Source organism: Mobula birostris, chromosome 1, assembly GCF_030028105.1.
Source record: "Mobula birostris isolate sMobBir1 chromosome 1, sMobBir1.hap1, whole genome shotgun sequence".
Classification (NCBI taxonomy): domain Eukaryota; kingdom Metazoa; phylum Chordata; class Chondrichthyes; order Myliobatiformes; family Myliobatidae; genus Mobula; species Mobula birostris.
In genome coordinates this window covers 224,706,961-224,731,684 of record NC_092370.1, presented here as the reverse complement: position 1 = coordinate 224,731,684, position 24,724 = coordinate 224,706,961, and the positions used below count along the sequence as shown (strand labels likewise).

General features: G+C 45.9%; 1 protein-coding gene across 2 annotated transcripts in view; it reads right to left on the bottom strand.

Moving 5' to 3' along the window:
• The window catches only part of LOC140205196 (uncharacterized), a 92,661-nt gene extending 74,493 nt beyond the window's left edge, over positions 1-18,168 (bottom strand). Inside the window, exon 1 of one of the 2 annotated variants that reach the window (XM_072272560.1) lies at positions 17,874-18,168. In XM_072272560.1, the coding sequence (XP_072128661.1) occupies positions 17,874-17,955 (82 nt within the window). In that variant the 5' untranslated portion in view covers positions 17,956-18,168. The remainder of the gene's footprint in view (positions 1-17,873) is intronic. The other variant, XM_072272549.1, reaches the window with a different exon arrangement.
• Positions 18,169-24,724: the final 6,556 nt, after the last annotated feature.

Below are 24,724 nucleotides of genomic sequence, written 5' to 3'. Positions count from 1 at the left end.
TGAGGGGCCTGTTTCTGTGATGTAGAGCTCCATGAATCCAAACCTGATAGAAATGTAAACAGAGCAGACAGTCAGAACCTTTTTCCAGGGGTGGAAATGGAAACGGTAGCGCAGCGATTTGCCGAATGCTACTAGTGCCAGCAATGCAGGTTTAATTCTGCCGCTGTCTTGTTAGGAATTTGTACGTGACTGCACGGCTTTCCTCCGGGTGCTCCGGTTTCCGCCACGCTCCAAAGGTACACGGATTAGTAGGTTAATTGGTCACATGGTGTAATTGGGCGTCACTGTCTCACTGGGCTGGAAGGGCCTGTTAACATTCTGTATCTCTAAATAAATCAACCAACCAAAAGCTGGCAAGTTGAAAGTAAAAAAAACACTTAGAAACACTTGGCACAACAGTCAGCGTCTGTGGAGAGACAGTTAACATTCCAAGTCAAAGACCACAGAAAAGGTGGTTGTTCGTCGCCTCAGCGTTCCTACAATCTGTTTTCATTTAGCACAAAGGCAGACAGCCTGAGGAAGATTCTAGAACAAATGGTCCCATTAGAGGGGATATTGGATGTAATTCCCAGCAGGACCCAGTGTTCCCGTTTGTGAGCATTACCACTTTTTTGGTTGCTAAGTCAAAGCAAAAAATCAGATTAGCCGAAAGCTTTTGGAGATGTGAAGAGAATGGGCTGCAACACCATCGCAATCCATCTCTGCTGGAGGTTTCATCTGATTTGCCATTTTATTCTGAGTCATGCTATTAGCTTCAGTATTTATATTTGACTTCTTTTCACGGTGTTACTCAGCATTTGCCGGGTGTGATTGCAATTTTCCAAAATGGAATTGTTGGTGCATCTTAATGAGCAAATATTCACCAGTGAAATGGCAGGTACAAGCAACTAGAACACAGAATATTACAGCAGAATACAGGACCTGTAGCCCATGATGCTCTGCCAACCTTTTAATCTACTCTAAGATCAATTTAACTCTTCCCTCTCACATAGCCCATTTTTCTACCACGCACGTGCCTGAGTATCTTAAATGTCCCTGTTGTATCTGCCTTTACCACCACCCTGGTAGAGGGTTCCACACACCCACCACACTCAGTGTAAAAACAACTACCTCTGAGCTCTGACATCCCCCTATACCTGCCACCAATCACTTTCAAACTATGGTGCCTCGTATTAGCCATTTCCACCCTGGGAAAAAGTCTCAGGCTGCCCTCCTCATCCATGCCTCTGATCATCTTGTGCCTCTTCCCTCTTTGCTCCAAAGAGAAATGCCCTAGCTCAGTCAAATTATCCTCATATGACATCCCCTCTAGTCCAGGCAGCATCCAAATGAATTTCTTCTGCACCCTCTCTAAAGCATCCACATCCTTCCTAAACTGATCGCAATACTCCAACTGGGATCTAACTGGAGTTTATAGAGTTACAACATTACCTTACAGCTCAAACTCGATCCTTGACTAATGACAGCCAACACAACAGATGCCTTCTTAACAACCCTATCAACCCGCACGGCAACTTTGAGGGAATCTACAGACATGGACCCCAAGATCCCTCTGTTCCTCCACACTGCTAAGAATCCTACCATTCATTAACTCTGTACTCTGCCTTCAAGTTCGAACTTCCAAAGTGTATCACTTAACACTTTTGCCAACTTGAACTCCACCTGAGACTTCTCAGCCCAGCTCTGCATCCAATCAATGTCCCACTGTAACCTCCTCCACTATCCACAACACCATCAACTTTAGTGTCATCTGCTCAAATGATAATTAGCACAAAATAAATACAGAGAACACAGGTGATACATTTGGTTGGATCATTTTGGGGGAGGTGTGGTAGAGACCAGACCTGCCAAACGACAAGAGGCCAAGATATAATGACATTACAGCATTAGCTAGAGTTTCCCTCAATTTGTATATTAAAATCCTGCCAGGGTTTAGTTAACAGATCTAGTTATTCAATCAGTTTCAAAATGTCAGCCCTGCTTTGGGCTGGCCATTGAAATACTCCAGAACATTCTCTCTTCGCAGCAACACACACAAAATTCTGGAGGAACTCAGCAGGCCAGGCAGCATCTACGGAAAAGAGTACAGTCGACGCTTCGGGCCGAGACCCTTTGGCAGGACTGGGAAAAAAGATGAGAAGTTAGAGCAAGAAGGTGAGGAAGGAAGGAGTACAAGGTGGTGGGTGATAGGTGAAACCAGGAAAGGGGGAGGGGAAGTAGAGAGCTGGGAAGCTCTTCTCCTCTCTTCCTTCTTGCAAATGTCACTCCACACTTTAAAAAGGGTGGGAGGCAGACAAAAGGAAATTATAGGCCAGTTAGCCTGACTTCAGTGGTTGGGAAAATGTTGGAGTCCATTATTAAGGATGAGAAGTACTTGGAGGGACATGATGCAATAGGCAAAAGTCAGCATGGCTTCCCAAAGGGAAAATCTTGCCCGACAATTCTGTTGTAATTCTTTGAGGAAATAACAAACAGGACAGACAAAGGGGAGTCAGTGGATTTACAGAAGGCCTTTGACAAGTTGCCACAGGTGAGGCTGCTTATCAACATAAGAGCCCATGGTATTATAGGAAAGGTACGAGCATGGATCGAAGATTGGCTGACTGGCAGGATGGAATAAAGGTGTCCTTTTCTGGTTGGCTACAAGTAACTAGTGGGGTCGATGATGTGACTGCTTCTTTTTAGGTTATACGCCAATGATTTGGTTAATCGAATTGATGGCTTTGTGGCCAAGTTTGAGGACAATACAAAAGGTAGATGGAGGGCAGGTAATGTTGATGAAACAGGGAGGTGATGGGAGGACATAGATTGGGAGAATGGACAAGGAAGTACCAGATGGTACTTCACTAGCATAGTGAAGTGTATGGTCATGCACTTTGGTAGAAGTAATAAAGATGTAGACTATTTTCTAAACGGGGAGAACATTTAACAATCAGAGGTGCAAATCAACTTGGGTGTCCTCGTGCAGGATTCCCCAAAGATTAACTTGCCGGTTGAGTTAGAGGTAAGGAAGTCCAATGCAATGTCAACATTCATTTTGAGAGGAGTGGAATATAAGAGGAAGGATGTAATGATAAGGCTTTATAAGGGGTTGGTCGGACAGCACATAAAGTATTTGAGCAGTTTTGGGCCCCTTATCTAAGAAAAAGTATGCTGGCATTGGAGAGGGTTGTTCACAAGAATGATTCCAGGAATTAAATGGTTAACATATGAGGTGTGTTTGATGGCTCTGGGCCTATATTCACTGGAGTTTAAAAAAATGAGGGTGGATCTCATTGAAACTGTCAGGACACTGGAGCAGGGATCCAATCACAGAGCCAGTACTGGGCACACAGTGATATTAATTGAGTAACAAATCCCGAGGTGCAAACAAAGTCACTGTCAAAGTTCAGGCGGAGATCAAAACATCCAGGGAAATCCCAAAACCAGAATTGGGGAAACAGGCAAAGTCAATATTCAGACGAACAGAGTACAGATACGAATGCTGGAAAAGCTCAGGAAAATTCACTGGCACAACAAACAGGTGGAAACACAGGAGTGAAATACACTGAGCAATAAACAGAGAGGCAGATGACAGGCAGAGCACAGTGAGACAGAGGTGGCAGCAATACAGGTAATAATGAGGAACAGGTGAGAGGCAGAGTACTCAGTAATACAGGGGCCGGAGTAGAGCAGGATCAGGGACAGGAGCACATGGCAATACAAAACCACAGACTGACAGCCAGGGGAAAAACACACAAAAAGACAGAGTTCAACCGGAGGTACTGACAGAAACCTATTGAATATTGAAAAGCCTAGACAGAGTGGATATGGAGAGGATGTTTCCTATAGTAAGGGAGTCTAAGACCAGAGGGCACAGCCTCAGAATAGAAGGACGTCCCTTTAGAACCGAGATGAGGAGGAATTTCCTTAGCCAGTGGATGGTGAATCTGTGGAATTCATTGCCACAGATGGCTGTGGATGCCAGGTCACTGGAGCATTGGAGGCTGAGGATAAAGCTGACAGAAGGTGATAAATTTATGAGAGGCCCAGACAGTCAGAATCTTTTCCCCAGGGTGTGTAGAGTCCTAGGGTCACAGACTACTACAGCATAGAAATAGGCCTTTTGATTCATCTAGTCCATGCCAACCTACTATTCTGCCTAGTCCCATCAACCTGCATCGGACTGTACACCTCCATTCCCCTCCCATCCATGTACCTACTCAAACATCTCTTAAATGTTGCAATCAAATCCGCATTCACCACTTCCTCCTGCAGCTCAGTCCACACTCTCACCACCCTCAATGAAGGAGTTCTCCCTCATGTTCCCATTAAATATTAAACCTTTCACCTTACACCCATGACCTCTAGCCACACCCAACCGCAGTGGCGGAAAAAACCTGCTTGCATTCACCCTATCTATACCCCTCATAATTTTGTATCATCTCTATCAAATCTCCCCTCATTCTTCTACGCTTCAGGGAATAACCTATTCAATCCTTTCCCGTAACTCAGGTCCTCAAGTCTTGAACTGTTACATTCTATGTTTCATGCCCTGCATTCTAATTCCAATTCCAAGCTTTGGAAGATGCTGAGATAGGAGTGGTTTTGAGATGCAAAACCTGCTGTAATCAGCAGTTAGGACCAGCCACTGTCTCACTGCTGTGAAACCCTGATACAGGAGTGAGTGAGATAAGATGGTGGAGTGGTGTCGCAATAACAACCTTGCACTCAATGTCAGTAAGACCAAGAACTTGATGGTGGTCTTCAGGAAGGAGAAGTCAAGGGAACGCATACCAGCCCTCATTGAGGGAACAACAGCGGAAATGGTATCAACATCCCTGCAGATCTATCTTTGGTCCAACATATTAATGCACTTACAAATAAGGCACGTCAGTGACTATGTTTCATTCTGAGTTTGAGGAGACTCCAGCAAATTTCTATAGATGTACCCTGGAGAGCGTTCTGACTGGTTCCATCACAGTCTGCCCCCCCCCCCACCCCACAAAGGCAGCATCCACCATTAAGGACGCCCACCACTCAGGGCACGCCCTCTTCTGGTTGCTACCATCAGGGAAGAGGATCAGGACCCTGAAGCTACATACTCAACGTTTTAGGAACAACTTCTTCACCTGCACCATCAGGTATGCAAACAGACAATGAACCAATCCATCTACACTACCTCATTATCTTTGCTCTCTATCTGCACTATTAATTTGATTTTACGTAAATATTTCTTATGGTAATTAGTTTGTTTTTTGTGTATTGCACGGCACTGCCACTGCAAAGCAACACATCTCACAGCATGTATCAGTGATATTAAACCAGATTCTCATTTCCTCTGCTCGCATTTCAGTCCAGTCTGACTGTCTCCCTGTCACTCCGAGTGCTTGCTACACGGTTTACAAAGCTCTCCCCCCACCTCCCCCCTTCAACTCGTCTCACCTGCAGGTGAGGCACCCAGATTCAAATTTAGAACGAGAGTGGAGCTTTAGTCAAAACAAGCTAATTAGCTTTCCAAAACAGATGGAAAAAACATGTCGAAGAGCTCCATGGAGGATGAACCTCCCATTGTTTATGTGCTTATTACGTAGAACAGTGCAGTTCAGTACAGGCCCTTCGGCCCACAATGTTCTGCCAATCCTTTAACCTACTCAAGGTCAACCTAACCCTTCCCTCCCACACAGCCCTCCGTTTTCCCATCATCCATGTGCCTATCTGAGAGTCTCCTAAATGTCTCTAATGTATCTGCAGGGCATTGCGTACACCCACCACTCTGTGTAAAACAAAACCTACCTCTGACATTCCCACTAAACACTCGTCCGATCAATTTAAAATTAGCCAGTCCAGATGAATGGTCTCGGCCTGAAATGTCAACTGTTTATTCCTATCCATAGATGCTGCCTGACCTGCTGAATTCCTCCGCATTTTGTGTGTGTTGCTCTAGATTTCCAGTGTCTGCAGAATCTCTTGTGTATATGACCTTAAAATTGTGCCCCTCCCCCATAATAGCCATTTCCACCCTGGGAAGGAATCTCAGGCTGTCTACTCTACCAACAGCTCGTACACCTCTATTGTCACCTCTCATCCTCCTCCACTTCAAAGGGAGAAGCCCTAGCTCACACGGTCTCTAACCCAGGTGGCATTCTGGTAGATCTCTTTCACGCCCTCATTTTACGATAGAGGAGGAGGACATTTGATCCATCATGTCCGTGCCAGCACCAGGAAGAGCAATCCCACCTACTTAGAGATGCAGCACGATTGTCGGGCCTTCCGGCACTCCCTAGTTTGGGTGAGACGAGTCACTGTCACAGGAAAGGAGAATCCATCACCAGGGACCTCCAGCACCTGGTTACACCCATGTAACCGACTAATCTGCTGACCCGGACGGCTTTGGAATGGGAGAGGAAACCGGAGCACCCAGCAGAAACCCACGGGGCCAAGGGAAGAATGCACACTTTACAGACAGCAGCATTGAATCTGGGCCACTGGCACTGCAGGTGCATTGCGCTCACCATTACGTTACTGTGTCACTCTCACTGCGTATCCACCAACTTAGAGTCATGGAGTACTACAGCACAAGCACCAGGCCTTTTGACCCATCTAGTCCCTGCTAGGCTGATCTTGCCTACCTGCACCTGGACCATACCTCTCCATGTACCTCTCCGAACTTTTCTTAAGTGGTACGACTGAACCCCTTATCCGCCGCTTTTGCTGGCAGCTCGCTGCACACCGCCACCCGTTTGAATGAAGAAGTTTTCCCTCAGATTCCCCTTAAATATTTCTCCTTTCACCCTTAACCCATGACCTCCCCAGTTCTAGTCAAAGTTCTAGGTAAATCTATTATCAAAGTCGCCACACACAACCGAGATTCATTTTCTTGTGGGCATACTCAATAAATCCACAACCGAGTGATAATCGTAATAGAATCAATGAAAGGGCGCAGCAACTTGGACGTTCAGCCCGAGTTCAAAAGACAAGAAACTGTGTGAGCACAAAGAGAAACCACACCACCACACTCGGAACCATCATTGCCCTAAAACCATCAGGTTCCTTAACCAACGTGGTTGGTTCACTCACCTCAACACTCACCGATTCCACAACTTACAGACTCACTTCCAAGGACTTTACAACTCATATTCTCAGTATAATTTCTATTTTTTTAAATTTTCAAAACGTGCCTTCTTTTTGCACATTGGTTGTTTGTCAGCCTTTAGAGTCATTCATAAATTCCATTGTTTTCCTCTGCTTTTCCTGTAACTGCAAGAAAATGAATCTCAAGGTTCTATATGGTGACAAATATGTACTTTGATAACAAATTTACTTTGACTCTGAATGTGGGAGGAATCAAATATAGGAGTAATATAGGATTAGTGTAAATGGGCGGCAGTCAGATAGCATGAACTTGATGGGCTGAAGGGTCTGTTTCCATGCTTTATCTCTCTCTCTCTTCAACATCAGCGCTCCTTCCTCTTTGCCACATCTCTCAAGACAATTGTACCTCACACTCTCCCCATTACCATCTGCTCCTCCGACAGATTTCACTGAATCAGTTACAGAATGTTAGCCCAGCGCAGTTCATTGCGTTCACAGCACTGATCGTAGGCAGTACTATTGACCACTTGAACCCTTGCTTGCAACTACAGCTTCAAAATCACATGAACTCTTTAATAAGATTTCAGCTTAAGTACGGTAACATACTGCTGGCTATGTTTTTCTGTAGACAAGTCTCTGATTAGACTCTGGCCTGTAATTCACTGCTGGGTAGCTGTTGTTCTATGTACAAAGCCCGTCATTAGGCCTGTAACTCACTCCCTGGTCTGGGTGATCAGAGCAGTGCAAACTTTCACAACTCCGCTAACTTGCTAATGGGAAAGAAGCAGGGAAAGTTACCTGTGGCTGGGGGGAGGGGGGAAAGAGGGGCAGAGGGGCAGAGGGGCAGAGGGGCAGAGGGGCAGAGGGGGAGAGGGGCAGAGGGGGAGAGGGGGAGAGGGGGAGAGGGGGAGAGGGGGAGAGGGGGAGAGGGGGAGAGGGGGAGAGGGGGATTCCCTCTCACCATACCCCCTCTGTAATTTCTATTGCTTTTCAAAATTCAAAGTTCAAAGTAAATTTATTATCACAGTCCATATGTCACCACATACAACCCTGATTTCTTGCGGGCATTCACAGAAAACACAAAGAAATACAAAAAAAAAGGAAAACTGCACCCAAGGATGAACAAACCAAAGCGTAAAGATAACAGATACATAAAAGAAAATGCAATTAAATAAACAAATAAATAATACTGAGAACATGCGTTGTCAAGTCCTTGAAAGTGAATCCATAGGTTGTGAACTCTCACCCATTCCCCATGCACAGACACAGATCAACCTGCTGAGTTCCCCCAGCAGTTTGTTCGTTGCCCCAGATTCCAGTACCTGCCGTCTCCTGCGCCTCCATTACTGAGACCCTGGTTATTTCACTTCCACCTTGCCTCTGCGGAGGTCGAGTTTGTGGGAGCGGGTTACTCGTGGGTTAGTTATTTCCCATAACCTCACACCGCCTCGTTTATCACAAAACTCGGGACCGAACCCATTCAAACATTTCCAGTGGCCTTTGTGGAAAAGAGCCGCAAATGTTTGCCAGCTTCTGAGAGAAATCAAATCATCACCTCTCTCTCTTAAATGAGCAACTCTTTACTTTTTAAAGTGACCCCCTAGGTCCTCCTACACGAGGAACCATCCTTTCCACAAGCACCCTGTTGAGATCCTTCAAGATTTACTGCGTGCATCCCATTACAGGAAGGATGAGGAGGCTTTGGAGCGAGTGCAGAAGAGGTTCACCAGGATGCTGCCTGGATTAGACAGCACGAGCTGTGAGGATGGACAAACTTGGGTTCTTTTCTCTGGAACATTGGAAGCTGAGGGGAGACCTGACAGAAGTCTATAAAATTATGAGGGGCATAGTTAGGGTAGACAGTCAAGGCCTTTCTCCCAGGGTCGAAACGTGTAATACTAGAAGTCAAGCATTTAAGGTGAGTGGGGTTAAGTTTAAAGGTTATCGACGAGGATCGATGCTATGTTAGCACTGGAATGGGTGGCAACACTTGCGGGCTGCACTTGGATGTGTTGATTATTAACACAAATGACACATCTCACTGGATGTTTCAATGTCCATGAGCTGAATGTGTGGGGTGAGTATTTTATACAGGTACCTGGGATGAGCTGTCAGGGGTAGCGATGGAGGCAAATATGACAGAGGTGTTTAAGTGACTCTTAGAAAGGCACATGGACGTGCAGACAGCAGACCCAACCTGGGCTCTACACACGCCTCGGTTAATGGTAGGGGTCCATGGTTGGGAACCCCTGGGGCAGAAGGACATGGATAAAATTACACAATTAATCAGTTCAGCACAAGATTGTGGCCAGGGACTGTACTGTTCTATGTTTTGGATAGAGTAAACAACATGAATCTTTTCCCCAGTGCAGAAATGTCAAAAACTAGATGACATGCATTTAATGTGACAGGGTGAATTTTTAAAGGAGATGTGCTTTAAGCAGACAATAGTATGAGCTGCAGGGGAGGTGGTGAAAGCAGATAGGATAGTGGTATTCAACAGGCTGTTAGACACACGTTGTTCCTTAAGGTTGTTATAGCCGAGGGTGGTAATGGGGATAATCCCCCACTACATATTAAATGCTTCCAAAGGCGTGCACCTCAAATGGCCTCTGACAGCCAAGTCCAGCTCCTGGCCTTCATGTGTGGCTTAGCTACTAAGCCCAGTGAAACCATTTCTGCTGACAGGAGAAGGGGCAAAGGTGTTACTGGCACCTTAAAACCAGTCGCTTCGGATGGACGGGACTCGTCAGCCGCAGTTGTCAGCTCATCTAGGAGAAGGAAAACTCTGACCTCAAACCTCAGCTGTCCAGCAGCTATACCCAGTCACTGGGAAGGCTTTGGGAGTAAACCCGAGGGAAAAATCCAGAGCTGGAGTCCCTAAGGCAGTCCTACATTGAGTTCAACGCTGACTGGCATCTCCTGCGACACTGCTGGTGCTAAACTGTATCGCTCTCTGCCGTTCCTTTGAGTTCATCAGAGGCGTGGGGGGGGGGGGAGGTGCTTGATACATGGGCAACAGCTCGCTCTCCATATCGTACTGCCCAGGCCTGCAGCAACATCCATGGTTGACCCTGACCGATGGACTCTTGACTAGACGCACAGACATTGACTAGACACACAACATATATTGACTAGACACACAGACATACATTGAATCACGTGCAGGCAGAAGAGATTTAGTTAAATTTGGCACTGGGTTCAGCACAGACATGGTAGGCCGATCCTGTGCTGTTCGATGTCCAGATATTTTTTTAAACTTTGTTTATCTCCCCTCTCACTTTGCTAAACTCTGCCGTACCATTCAAAAGAATCTCTGCCAACTATTAACAGCCAATCTTAAATAAAGAGACCAACACTGTACCTGGTGCTCCATAATGTGGCCATGTAGCCAAAACACAATCTTGCTGATTTTTAAAAAATTTTACTTCCTTTTAATTGTGCCAATGTGCCCTTGAAAAACTCACTCAACCCTTCATTTTGTTCATCGCTGTAAACTCTGACAGGGCACTGCAGACAACTGAGCAAGTTAACCCTATCCTGCCCTTCACAAAAGATACACAGATGCCAGAAATCTCAAAGCAACACACACAAAATGCCACTTGCAAACGTCTTACATTAATTAGATCACCAGAAACTTAGAGCAAGTGGATTACAGATTAAAGGTGAAAGGTGGACTATTTAAGAGTGTGAGGTGGGGGACCTTCTTCACTCAGGGTGGTGAGAGTGTGGAGCAAGCTGTCAGTGGAAGTGCTGGATGCGAAATCGATTTCAACATTTAGGAGGCTGGGATAAGTACATGGATGGGAGGGTTATGGAGAGCTATGGTCCAGATGCAGGTCAGTGGGACTAGACAGAATAACAGTACGGCACAGACTAGATGGGCCAAAGGGCCTGTTTCTCTACTGTAGTGCTTTATGACTCTGTAACTCAACAGGCCAGGCAGCATCTATGGAGGGAAAGAAACAGTTGACACTCCAGGCCCAGACGCTTCCTCACAAATGCTGCATGACCCGAGTTATTCTGGCATTTTGTGTGTGTTACTCATTAATAATAAATCTGATCCTAATTCTCTGCTCTGATCCTGTTTTTTCAGCCATTGCTTCATTTTGCATTCTTTCACCACCCTCTCCCACTCACAGAGGCACCAATAATCCACAATGAGGGGCAGCTTCTAGTTCCTAGGTGTCAGCGTCCCTGAAGATCCAGCCTGAGCCTAACGTCCTGATGCAATCACAAAGGCGGTGCACCAGCAGCTCGACTTCATCAGGAGTTTGAGGAGATGTGGCATGTCACCACAGACTTGAGCAAGTTTCTACAGATGTACCATGGAGAGCATCACTGGTCACATCACCGTCTGGTACAGTGGGGCCACTGCACAGGATCGGAAAAAGCTGCAGAGGGTTGTGAACTCAACCAGCTGCATCACGAGAACTAACCTCCCCACCCTCGAAGGCACCTTCAAAAGGCAGTGCGTCAAGAAGGTGGCATCCATCATTAAGGACTCTCACCACTTGGGGCATGCCCTCTTCTCATTACTACCGTCAAGGAGGAGGAGATACAGGAGCCTCAAGACGCACACTCAACGATTCAGTAATGACTTCTTCCTCTCAAAGGAGTGTTTGGAAATCTGATCCTCTTCCTGTGGTCATGATAAAGTGGATGACCGCAGGGCTTTTACCCCAGGGTAAAGCTAGCGGGCACAGGTTTAAGGTAAGGGGAGGCTGGGAAGTAAAGGGGACCTGAGGGACAAATTTTTCATGATGGGTACATGGAACAAGCTGCCAGAGGCACATGGAAGAGTACGGAATAGGAACAGGCCTTTCGGCCCACAGTGCCTGTGCTGAGCAGAACGTCAAAATACACCAAACCTCTTCTGCTTGCACACAAATCATGTCCCTCCATTCCTGCATATTCATATATCTATTTAAAAGCTTATTAAACGCCTCTATCTACTTCCCCCACCACTCTCGGCAGCTCATTCCAGGTACCCATCACTCTGAGTGGTAAAACAAACACGCCCTACGCATCTCTCTTAAACATCTGTCCCCTTTCATACCGAAATGTATGATTTGCAGTTTTTAACATTTCTGCTCTACAGTTATACCATGGAGAGCATTCTGACTGGTCGCATCACCGGCTGGTATGGAGGGGCCGCCGCACAGGATCGGATAAAGCTGCAGAGGATTACAAACTCCACAATCCCTACCAACGAGGACATCTTCCAAAAGGAATGCCTCAGGAGAACAGCAGCAAAACAAAAGTCCCTCACCACCCGGGACATGCCTTCTTCTCATTACTACCACCAGAGAGGAGCTCCAAGAGCCTGACATACACTCAAAAGTTCAAAGTAAATTTATTATCAAGATAAATAATAATAATAAATAAATAAGCAATAAATACTGAGAACATGAGATGAAGAGTCCTTGAAAGTGAATCCACAGGCCGGGGGTAACATTTCAATGATGTTCCCGAGAGAAATTCTATCTGCCATTTTTCAGACTAATATTCCAGCTGATCCAGATCCCTCTGCAAGCCATGATAGCCTTCCTCACTCTTCACTACACCCACACTCTTTGTGTCATCTGCAAATTTGCTGATCCAGTTAACCACATTATCATCCAGATCATTGATACAGATGACAAACAACAACCGACCAGCATCGATCCCTGTGGCACACCACTAACCACAGGTCTCCAGTCAGAGAGGCAACCATTACTATCACTCTCGGCTTCTCCCACAAAGCCAATGTCTAAATCAATTTGCTACCTCATCTTCAATGCCAAGTGACTGAACCTTCTTGACCAACCTCCCACGCAGGTCCTCATCAAATACCTTGCTAAAGTCCATGTAGACAACATCCACTGCCTCGTCTTCATCCATTTTCCTGGTAACTTCCTCAAAAAACTCTACAAGATTGGTTGAACATGACCTACCACACATGAAGCCAGGCTAACAACCCTTAATCAGTGCATATCTATCCAAATACTTATATATCCAGTCCCTTAGAATACCTTTCAATAACTTTCCTACAATTGACATCAGACTCCCCAGCCTATAATTTCCTGGTTAATGTTTAGAATCTTTCTTAAAAGGCAGAACATCATTGGTTATCCTCCAATCCTCTGGTACTTCTCCTGTCACTAAGGATGTTTTAAATATGTCAGCTGGGGCCTTGCCAATCTCTGCACTTGCCTCCTGTATGGTCCAAGGTAACACCTTGTCAGGCCCTGGGGATTTATTCTCCCCTTATTTGCCTCTGGACAGCAAACAACTCCTCCTCTGTAACCTGTATAGGGTCTCTGAAGTTGGTGCCACTTTGCCTCACTTCTATAGACTCTGTGTCCATCTCCTGAGTAAATACAGAAGCAAAAAACTTATTTACTATCTTCCCCATCTGTTTTGGCTCCATACATGGATTACCATTCTGGTCTTTCAAAGGACCATTTTATCCCTTGCAATCCTCTTACTCTAAACATATCTGTATAACCCTTAGGATCTCTCCACCTTGTCTGTTAGGGCAACTTCATGCCTTCTTTTAGCCCTCCCAATTTTTTGCATTTCTTATACTCCATAAGCACTTTATTTATTCCTACCTGCCTATACCTGCAACACACCACCTTTTTTCCCTCTGATCCTGGCCTCAATATCACTTGAAAACTTCTACACTTGTTATCTTTACCTTTTATTCTGACAGGCACACACTAGCTTTGTACTCTCAAAATTTCACTTTTGAAGGCCTCCCACTTACCAAGAACGCCTTTGCCAGAAAACAGCCTGTCCCAGTCTACAGTGGCCAGATCATTTCTGATACCATCAAAATTGACCTTTCTCCAATTTAGAATCTCATCCCACGGGCCAGACCTATCATTTTGTATATTTACTTTGAAACTAATGGCATTGTGATCACAATGCAAAATGTTCCCCTAAACAAACTTCTGTCACCTGGCCTGCCTCATTCCCTAATAGCAGGTCCAGTATCACAAGCTCTCTCGTTGGGACTTACAAGTACTGACGAAGGAAACTGTCCTGAACACATCTGACAAACTCTATCCTAGTCCTTTTACAGTGTGGGAATCCTGGTCAATATGTGGAAAGTTAAAATCACCTTCTTTAACAACCTTGTGTTGCAGCAGTCTGAAATCTCTGTACAAATTTGTTCCTCTAAATCCTTCGGACTGTTGGGTGGTCCGTAATATAACCCCATTAATGTGGTCATACCTTTCTCATTTCTCAGCTCCACCCACAACACCTCACTATACGACTTCTCCAGTCTGTCCTGAAGGGGCACTCCACGACATTTTCCCTGATTAGTAATGTCACCCCTTCTCCTTTAATCTCTCCCCCTCTGTCCCCTTTGGTTCAACAGCCTGATGGTTGAGGGGAAACAACTGTTCCTGAACCTGGTGGTGAGAGGTCTGCGGCTCCTGTACTTTCTTCCTAATGGCAGTAACAAGAAGAGAGCGTGACCTGGGAGGTGGGGCTTCCTGATGATAGAGGCTGCTTGCCTGGGATGTTCATGCTCTAATGCTTTAGGAACTTCACTATTTTGATCACTTTTTCCACCAAGTAATTTTAGTTTTTTATGCATTATACTGTACTGTTGCGCAAAACGATACACCTCACAATATACTAAACTGGAATCGGATTCTGTTGCAGTGTTTTTAAGCTGGATACATAACAGAATGAGCAAGACAAGGATGGAACCACTGGCATTCTGAAATAGAACAAATGAAACTCGAGGGGAGATTTGATAGAGTAATACAAAGTTATGAAGGATATCCACAGGGTTAATGCAATCAGGCTTTTCTCACTGAAGTTAGATGACAGAACTAGATGCCACAGGTTAAGGGTGAAAGATGAAATGTTTAAGGGGAACTCAAGGGGAAAGTTCTTCACTCAGAGGGTGCTGCAAGTGTGGGAACAGGCTGCCAACAGATTATATATATATGTGGAGCGGAGAGTGAGTTCATAACTCTGGCAGTAGCAAAGGATGTTGAGAATGGTGAGGGTGGAGCACTGGAGGAGTGTGAGGCAGGTGACAGAGAAGGAGTGCCAGGGGTGGGGTAGTGTCACAGATGCAGACACACCCAGCCCTGAGACACCAATCACAGTCATTTGATTCCAAACAATTGGTTTATTGACCATTACAAAATGTCTCTCTGGTGCTTCCCGCTCCCTCTCCTTTCCCCAAACACGATTCCCCTCTCCCTGCCCCCTTCCCACTCTCAGTCCACAATAGAGACCCACATCAGAATCAGGTTTATCATCACTTACATATGTCAAGAAAAATGTCAATTTTTTTGGGGCAGCAGTACAGTGCAATAGATATAATTCCCTCAGTACTGTGCAAAGCTCTTAGGTGTGTGTGTGTGTATATATGTGTGTGTATGTATATATATATATATATATATATATATATATATATATATACACACACACACATATACATACATACAACCAAGAGCTTCGCACAGTACCGTACATGGATGGGAAGGGTATGGAAGGATACTGTCCAGGAGCAGGTCAATGGAACTAGGCAGAATATCAGCATCTAGATGGGCCAAAGGGCCTGTTTCTGTGCTGTAGTACTATACCACTCTAAGGAGAAACTCAGCAGGGCAAGCGGCGGCTGTGATGGGAGAAACATTTCAGGTTGAAAAGGAATGGTCAGAGGAGTACATCATAACCACTGGGAAAGGGGGAGAGATTTGACAGGAGAGGTACACAAGCAGTCGGGAAACAGAGAGATGGTGGGACACCTGAGTCTTTCATTCTCATAGTTAGGGATGGAGCATCACAATCTGCTACGGCAATTCAAATGCGCAGGAAGACAAGAGGCTGCAGAGAGTAGCGGGCTCCATCCGATACATCACAGACCATCCCTCTCCACCATCAGGAGTGCCTGCAGGAGGCACTGGCTCAAGCAAGCATACCCATTATCAAAATTCCCATCACCCAGGCCATGCCAGCTTCTCACTGCTACCATTATCAAAATTCCCATCACCCAGGCCATGCCAGCTTCTCACTGCTACCATTATCAAAATTCCCATTACTGAGGCCATGCCAGCTTCTCACTGCTACCATTAGGCAGGAGGTACAGAAGCCTGAAGACCCACACCACCAGGTTCAAAACCAGCTACTCCCTTCAACCAGTCAGCTCTTGCAGCAACTGGCAAAATCCTAATCACTGTAGCAACACTTATGAACACATCAGTTTGCATTAACATCCACCTTTTTAGTTCTAAATCTTTTCAACCGGATATATGTTTTTCTTGTGAATGCTGCTTATCTGATTATCTGTGCCTGTGATGCTGCTGCAAGTAAGTTTTTCATTGCACCAGTACACACGTGCACTTGTGCACAAGATAATAACCTCCATGTGATTTGACATGACACAACTTAGCCCGTGTCAGTTTCTCTCTCTCATGGACACAAAAGCACACGCGTACAGTCTTTGACAGGAGTGAGGGAGAACGAGTGGACAGAGTGACGGCAGTAGTCAATGAGGAAAGAGTAGCAGATCCTGAGTTGTACGGAGAGGCAGGAGTGAAACACAATGAGACATGTTAAATAACAGACCACGGGCCAGGGAAGAGACCAGTTTTACACAATTAACGCCCCAGTGAGCGGGTGAGAGTAAGAGGGGCAACAGGTTCTCAGAGTCTGGGTCAGCGTCATTCACCCCTTCACTGCAACCTTCACACCATTCTCCCCACACCCCTCCCTCACAGCACCCCCAATTCTGCTCTGCTCACTCCCCCACTCTTTCCCACCCCCCACGCTCTCCTTCCCCTTCCCTCCCTCCTGTCATGCACTCTCCACTCCCCTCACTCTCTCACCTATACCTCTCTCCCACCCTCTTCATACTCCTCCCTCACACCTTCTCTCTTAGCCCCCATCAGTCACACACACTTATCCCCTCACCCTCTCTCATTACCCATCTCTCTTGAACCCATTCTCTTCCCCTCACCCCACCTTTCAACCTCTCTCCCAACCCCCTCTTTTACCCTCTCTCACCACCCTTCTCTCAACCCCACTTTCTCCCATCTCCCCCTTCTCTCTCAAAACCCTTCACCTCTTATTCCCTCTCTCTCATCGCCATCTTTCCCTCCCCATATTCTTCCTCAATCCCTGCTTCTTCGCAACACCCTCTCTCCTCCACTCCCTCACCACATCTCACACTCCCTAACCCCACTCTATCACCTTTTCTCTCACCTCACTCTCTCATCCCTTCTTTCACACACTCCTTCTATCCCTCACACACCCCTCTCTCCCATCTCTCTCACACACACACCCCTCTCTAACCCCCTTTTCTCCCTCACCCCTCTCCCCTCCCCATATTCTTCCTCAATCCCTGCTTCTTCATAACACCCTCTCCCCCACATCTCACACCCCCTAACCCCTGCTCTCTCATCACCTTTTCTCTTATCTCACTCTCTCATCCCTTCTTTCACTCACTCCTTCTATCCCTCACACACCCCTCTCCCACCCCCTCCCTCCCACTCTCACACACCCCTCTCTTTAACCTCCTTTTCTCTCTTTCACTCACCCCCTCTCCCTCTCTATCAACCCCTACTCTTTCTTTCTCACCCCCTCTCTCCAAGCCTTCCCCCTCTCTCCCTCCCCAGACGGGCTGCCTCCCCGCCCCTCACGGGCTCTAAGAGTCCGGACCCGGACCCACCCCCACCCGCAGCCGCACACTCCCCTCACACCCCGGAGATGCCGCTGCCCGGCCTGGGAAACGTCCCAACTCGGGACTCTAGGCGCTGGAGGAGCTAAACTTCAGGCGGACTCACCCTGCAGGTTCTGTACCCTCAGGTCGCTGATTTGTCCGATGAGTTCCTCCCGCTGAAACCAGTCCCAGTCGGTCGCTGCCATCCTGTGTGCCCGGACTCCGGCTCTCCGCGCCGGATCACGGCGTCCCTTCAGCCCGAGCAACAAGCTCGGCGAGCGACGAGAAGGGGGAGGGACGGAGCCTCGCTCACTGGCACGGCGTACGGGGCGGAACTGCCGCCTCCTCCCGACGTCTCGGCACTACCTGAGCTCAGAGAGGCAGGAACTTCCTCAGAGTCCAGGCACACCCTCTAGTAGGCTCCCGGTCCAACGAAACACCTTTAAAGAGACATACCCTCACACAGACTACAGGCACGCCTCCAAACCGGCACAAACTCATAGACGCACCCACTGACCGTACAGTCACACTCTCAAACAAGCACTCAATATACAGTCACACCCTCAGACTGACCCAGGGTACAGTCACACCCTCAAACTGACCCGGGGTACAGTCACACCCACAAACAGGCACTCAATATACAGTCACATTCTCGAACAGACGCTCAATATTTATTTACTTTAATGAGATTTATATACTGTAGTTGATGTTACCTAACATCCATGGTTCAAAAAGGAACAACTGCTTCATTTCTACAGGTAGTAAATTGTTAGAAATTTTGAAATGTAATATATTAAAGAAGAAGCTTAATTTTGCTTTGTCCCATTTTCTTTTTCTCTCTAAATAAGAGGAAATTTCACTCCCACTCATTTTCCGTAGTAGATTTAATTCTAATTCTTCCTATTTCCTCCCCTTTCATTTGTCAGTATTCTCATTAAATGACACACGTATATCGAAGGTCCCATCTTTCAGCAAAGTCCCAGGAGCCTGTTTACCAGGTTGGCTACCAGATACTGAAAGACCTGGACAGAGTGGACTTGGAGAGGATATTTCCGTTAGTAAGAGGGTCTAGGACCAAGGCACCGACGCAGAATAAATAATCAGAATCAAAATCAGGTTTATTATCAGTCAGCAGCTACTTTATTAGGTGCACCTGCTCGGTAATTGAACGGTCCCCTAGTATGATAAGATGGACTCTTGGCCTCACAATCTACCTCATTATGACCTTGCATCTTATTGCCTGCCCGTAATGCACTTTCTCTATAAATCATAACACTTCAAAGATCAGAAGTAAATTTATTATCAAAGTACATATATACAACCCTGTAATCCATTTTCTTGTGGGCATACTCAATAAATCCATGGCATAATGACCTTAACAGATTCAATGAAAAACCGCACCAACTTGTGTTCAACAAGTGTTCCAAAGATAACAAACTGTGCAAATCAAAAATAAACAAACAAACAAACAAATAAGCAATAAATATCGAGGCTATGAGACGAAGAGTCTTTGAATGTGAGTCCATAGATTGTGGGAACAGTTCGATGATGGGGCAAGTGAAGTTGAGTGAAGTTATCTCCTTTGGTTCAAGAGCCTGATAGCTAAGGGGTAATACTGTAACTGTTCCTGAACCTGGTGATGTGAGTCCTGTGGTTTCCTGATGACAGCAGCGAGAAGGGAGCATGGCCTGAGTGGTGGGAGTCCCTGATGAAGGAAGCTGCCTTCCAGCGACAGCGTTTTGTGTAGATGTGCTGAATGGTGGGGAGGGCTTTACCCACGACGAACTGGGCTGTATCCACCACTTTTTGTGGGATTTTCTGCTCAAGGGAATGGAATTTTATTCTGCACTCTGTTCCTGTTTTACCTCAATGCACTGCGATGTGATCTGTATGGATAGCAAGTAAAACAAAATTTTTCACTGTACTTCAGCACGTGACAATAATAAACCAATTGACCCACTCGGCCCATCGAGTCTCTGCTGGCCGTCAACCACCTATATATATTAATGCCACTTTATTCCCCAATCACCCGCACACAGGGGGCAACTTACAGCAACCAAGGAACTTACCTCTGGGATGTGGAAGGAAGCTGGGGGACCCAGGGGAAAGGCATGCAGTCACAGGAAGAATGTGCGAACTCCACACACAGTTAATGATGGCGGTCAGGACTGAACACAAATCTCCAGAGCTCTGAGGGAACAGCTCTACCCGCTGTGCCTCCCTGCCACAGATGACAGATGTGTTACTCTAATGCTACTGAGTGGAAATAGAAGGGTTAATTTTTGCTTCATGGTGATGGAAAGACCTAGGAAATTCAGAAGCTACAGTAATTATATCTGGAGGATAAACTCATGTGAATCTGCTGTGTGCTCTCATTCCCATACAGTATTCTGTATCCAGCTGTCACTTACACATACACACACACACACACACACACACACACACACACACACACACACACACAGAGGCACAGAGACACAAACACACACTCACAAGTAAATACACACACGGACCACAGACACACAGAGACACACACACACACACACACACACACACACACACACACATACACACAGACACACACACACACACTCTTTGCCTTATGCTTGCTGAACACTCACACATGTCAGATTCAGATTTATTTCTTTACTGTATTTAGATTTCAGATTCATGTATTTATCACATTTACTTTGAAACACAGTGAAATACGTCATTTGCATTAACCAGCAGGACCTAAGGATGTGGTGGGGGCAGCTTGCAAGTGTCACCATATATTCCAGCGCCAACATAACATGTCCACCATGTTTGGCAATCTTGGTCCCGACGGTGAAATACGTCATAGATGTAATTACATGTATTTCTGTGTGGGTGGGAGTAGATCTGAATTCTGCCTTCCCTTTCTCTTCCACCTACAAGCGTAGAGAATGAGATGCATCTGTGTGACTAATTCCCAGCTGAGCCTGGAGATTGTTATTGCTGGTGGATGGGGCAAGGTCTCCGAGGGCGATATGCAGAATACTGAAAACTCAGTCAAATCCTTTACTGATGAAAATAACCCCTATCTCTTTCTCTGTCACTCAGAGTTAGTGTTGAACACTTTACAGAAAGCATTACAACACAGTACATGCTCTTTGGTCCATGACGTTTTCACCTGCTCTAAGATAAATCGAACTTTTCCCTCTTATGTAGCCCCTCCATTTTCCACCCTGACACAGGCCAATTCAATTTTCAATGTGTTCATATCTGAGGAATGAGGCAGTGACAGGTGAGTGATGGAATCACAACATCATCCAGGCAGCGTGGCGGCAGAGCGGTTAGTACAATTGCTTTACAGTGCCAGGGAGCACCATATGCGGTTCAATTCCCACTGCTCCCTGAGAAGAGTTTGTATGTTCTCCTCGTGACTGCGTGGGTTTCCTCCGGGTGCTCCAGTTTCCTCCTATAGTCCAAAGAGTAAGTTGTGGTCATGCCATGCTAGTGACAGAAGTGTGGTGACAATATTCCAAGTGTGTTCAACCCCTGCTTTTATAGAGCTGCAACAATTCCTCACGGCTCTTGAACTCAATGCAAGGCTTTCTCTCTTCTTCATTGTGTTGATCTATCTAGTGACGTCCTCTAGCCCAGGAATTTTTCTGTGGGCTGGAGGGCTCTTTCCTATGCACAGTGATGTAGGCGTTCATCATACAATGTTGCTTCTTGTTAAGTAGGTATGTTGAATATCTCAGATTTGGCAGAATCATATTGGTTTACATAAAGAATCTGGAAGGAATTACTTTCTGTGGCTGATGGTAAGAATGTGGATATTGTTACCCCATACTTTGGGAAAGTGTGAAGTGATTCCCTTTGGAAGGTCATTCCTGAAGGCAGAGTACAGGTTAACAGCAGAGTGGATGAACAGAGGGATCTTGGGTTCCTCACCCATAGGTCCTCCATAGTTGCCATGCAAGTTGATAGGGTGGTTAAGAAGGTGTACGGTGTGTCGGCCTTCATTGATAGATAGATAGATAGATTCTTCATAGATCCCAAAGGAAGTTACAGAGTCACAGTAGCATTACAAGTGCACAGATATACAAATGTATAAATATTAGAAGAGAAGTAAGAAAGAATAAAAGCAGTCTAAAAGGAGGGGGTCATCACTTCTCCGACTATAGGTTGACTCATTATGGAGCCTTATGGCCAAGGGTAAGAATGACCTCATACAGCGCTCTTTGGATCAGTGTAGTTGTCTTAGTCTATTACTAAAAGTGTTCCTCTGTTCAGCCAAGGTGGCATGCAGAGGGTGAGAAACATTGTCCAGAATTGCCAAGATTTTCTGTCGGGTCCTTTGTTCTACCACAGGCTCCAGTGTGTCCAGTTTGACTCCTATAACAGAGCCAGCCTTTCTAATCAGTTTATTGAGCCTATTGGCATCTCCGTGTTGATGCCATCGCCCCAACGCATAGAGGTTTGTACTGGTGAGAACATACTGGTAAAACATGTGAAGGAGAGGCCTGCGTACTCCGAAGTACCTCAGTCTCCTCAGGAAGTAGAGGAATTAGTTGGGGAATTGAGTTCAAGGGCCACGAGGTGATGTTTCCACACTATAAAACACTGCTTAGATCAAAAATGGAGTATTGTGTTCAGTTCTGGTCACTTCATTATAGGAAGAATGTGGAAGCATTAGAAAAAGTGCAAAGAGATTAACTGTGCCAAGTGTGGCCTCACCAATGTCTTGTGCAACTGCAACATAATGTCCTCAGTCCTTACTGTACTCAATGCCCCAACTGATAAAGGTGCCAAATTTGGAGTATTTGGAGTATTGTGTGCATTTCTGGTCATCTACCTACAGGATAGATATCAATAATCTTGAAAGAATGCTGAGAAAATTTACAAGGATGTTGCCGGGACTTAAGGACCTAAGTTATAGGGAAAGGTTGGATACTTTATTCCCTGTAGCGTAGCAGGGCTTTGCTTCCAGGTGAGCTAAATGCCTTCTATGGTCACTTAGATTGTCAAAACATGGAGGGGCCATCATGAACTCCCACAGCCCTGGTGATCCAGTGATTTCCATCTCTGAGGCCGAGATGGGAGCAGCCTTCAGGAGGGTGAACCCACAGAAAGCATCCAGCCCAGACGGGGTACCTGGCCAAGTACTAAAGACCTGTGCTGATCAACTGGTTGTTGTGTTCACTGAGATCTTTAACCTCTTGCTTTTGTAGTCTGAGGTACCCACCTGCTTCAAGCAGCTTCAATTATACCAAGAAGCCTAGGAAGAACATGGTAACCTGCCTCAATGACGATAATCCAGAAGCACTTAAATCCACTGTGATGAAGTGTTTTGAGAGGGTGGTGGTGAAACATTTCAACTCCTACCTGAGAAATGACTTGGATCCACTCCAGTTTGCCTAATGGAACAGCAGGTCCACGGTAGATGCCATTTCTTTGGCTCTTCACTCAATCCTGGAATATCTGGACAGCGAAGTGCATACATCAGAATGCTCTTTAACAACTACAGCTCAGTGTTCAATACCATCATCTGTTCAAAACTAATCAATAAGCTCCAAGACCTTGGCTTCAATACCTCCTTGTGCAATTGGATCCTCGATTTCCCCACTTGTAGACCCCAGTCAGTTCAGACTGGCAACATCTCCTCCACAATCTCCGTTAATGCAGGCGCACCCCAAGGCTGCATGCTTAGACCCCTGCTCTACTCACTTTACACTTATGACTGCGGCTAAGCACACCAATGCCATATTCAAGTTGTTGACAACACTAGCGTCGTAGGCCAATTGAAATGTGGTGATGAATCAGCATATAGCAGGGAGATTGAAAATCTGGCTGAGTGGCACTATAACAGCAACCAGCAAGACCAAGGAGCTGATTATTGAACTCATGAGAAGGAAGCCAGAGGTCCATGAGCCAGTCCTCATCAAAGGATCAGAGGTAGAGAGGGTCATCAATTTTAAATTCCTCAGTGTTATTATTTTGCAGGGTCTGTCCTGGGCCCTGCATGCAAGTGTAATTACAAAGAAAGCAAGGCAGCACCTCTAGTTCCTTAGGAGTTTGTGAAGATTTGGCATGACATCTCAAACTTTGACAAACTTCTATAGAGGTGTGGTGGAGATTATATTGACTGGGTGCATCACAGCCTGGTATGGAAACACCAATGTCCTTGAACAGAAAAGCCTACAAAAAGTAATGGATACAGCCCAGTCCATCGTGGGTAAAGCCCTCCCCATCAGTGAGCACATCGACACGAAACATTGTCGCAGGAAGGCACATCCAGGAACCCCCACCACCCAGGTCTTGCTCTGTTCTTGTTGCTGCCATCAGGAAGAAGGCACAGGAGCCTTAGGAGTCACACCACCAGGTTCAGGAACAGTTATTACCCCTCAGCTATTAGGCTCTTGAACCAGAGGGGATAACTTCACTCAACTTCACTTGTCCCATCAATGTTCCACAACCTATGGACTCACTTTCAAGGACTCTTCATCTCATGTTCTCAATATTTATTGCTTATTTATTATTATTATTTCTTTCTTTTTGTATTTTGCACACTGGTTAAATGTGCAAGTTGATGCGGTCTTTCATTGAATCTGTTCAGCCTATCATTCAATGGATGTATTGAGTATGCCCACAAGAAAATGCATCTCGGAGTTGTATATGGTACCTTGACAGGGGAGATTTGATGGAGATATACAAAATTATGAGGGATATAGATAGGGTAAATGCAAGCAGGCTTTTTCCACTGAGGTTGGGTGAGACTAGAACTAGAGGTCATGGGTGAAGGAGAAATATGGGTTAAAGGTGAAATATTTAAGGGGAACCTGATGGGGATCTTCACTCAGAGGGTGGTGAGAGTGTTTGATATGAGCTGCCAGCAGAAGTGGTTAATGCAGGTTCGATTTCAGCGTTTAAGAGAAGTTTGGATAAGTACATGGACATGAGGAGTATGGAGGATTATGGTCCAGGGGCAGGTCAATGGGACTAGGCAGA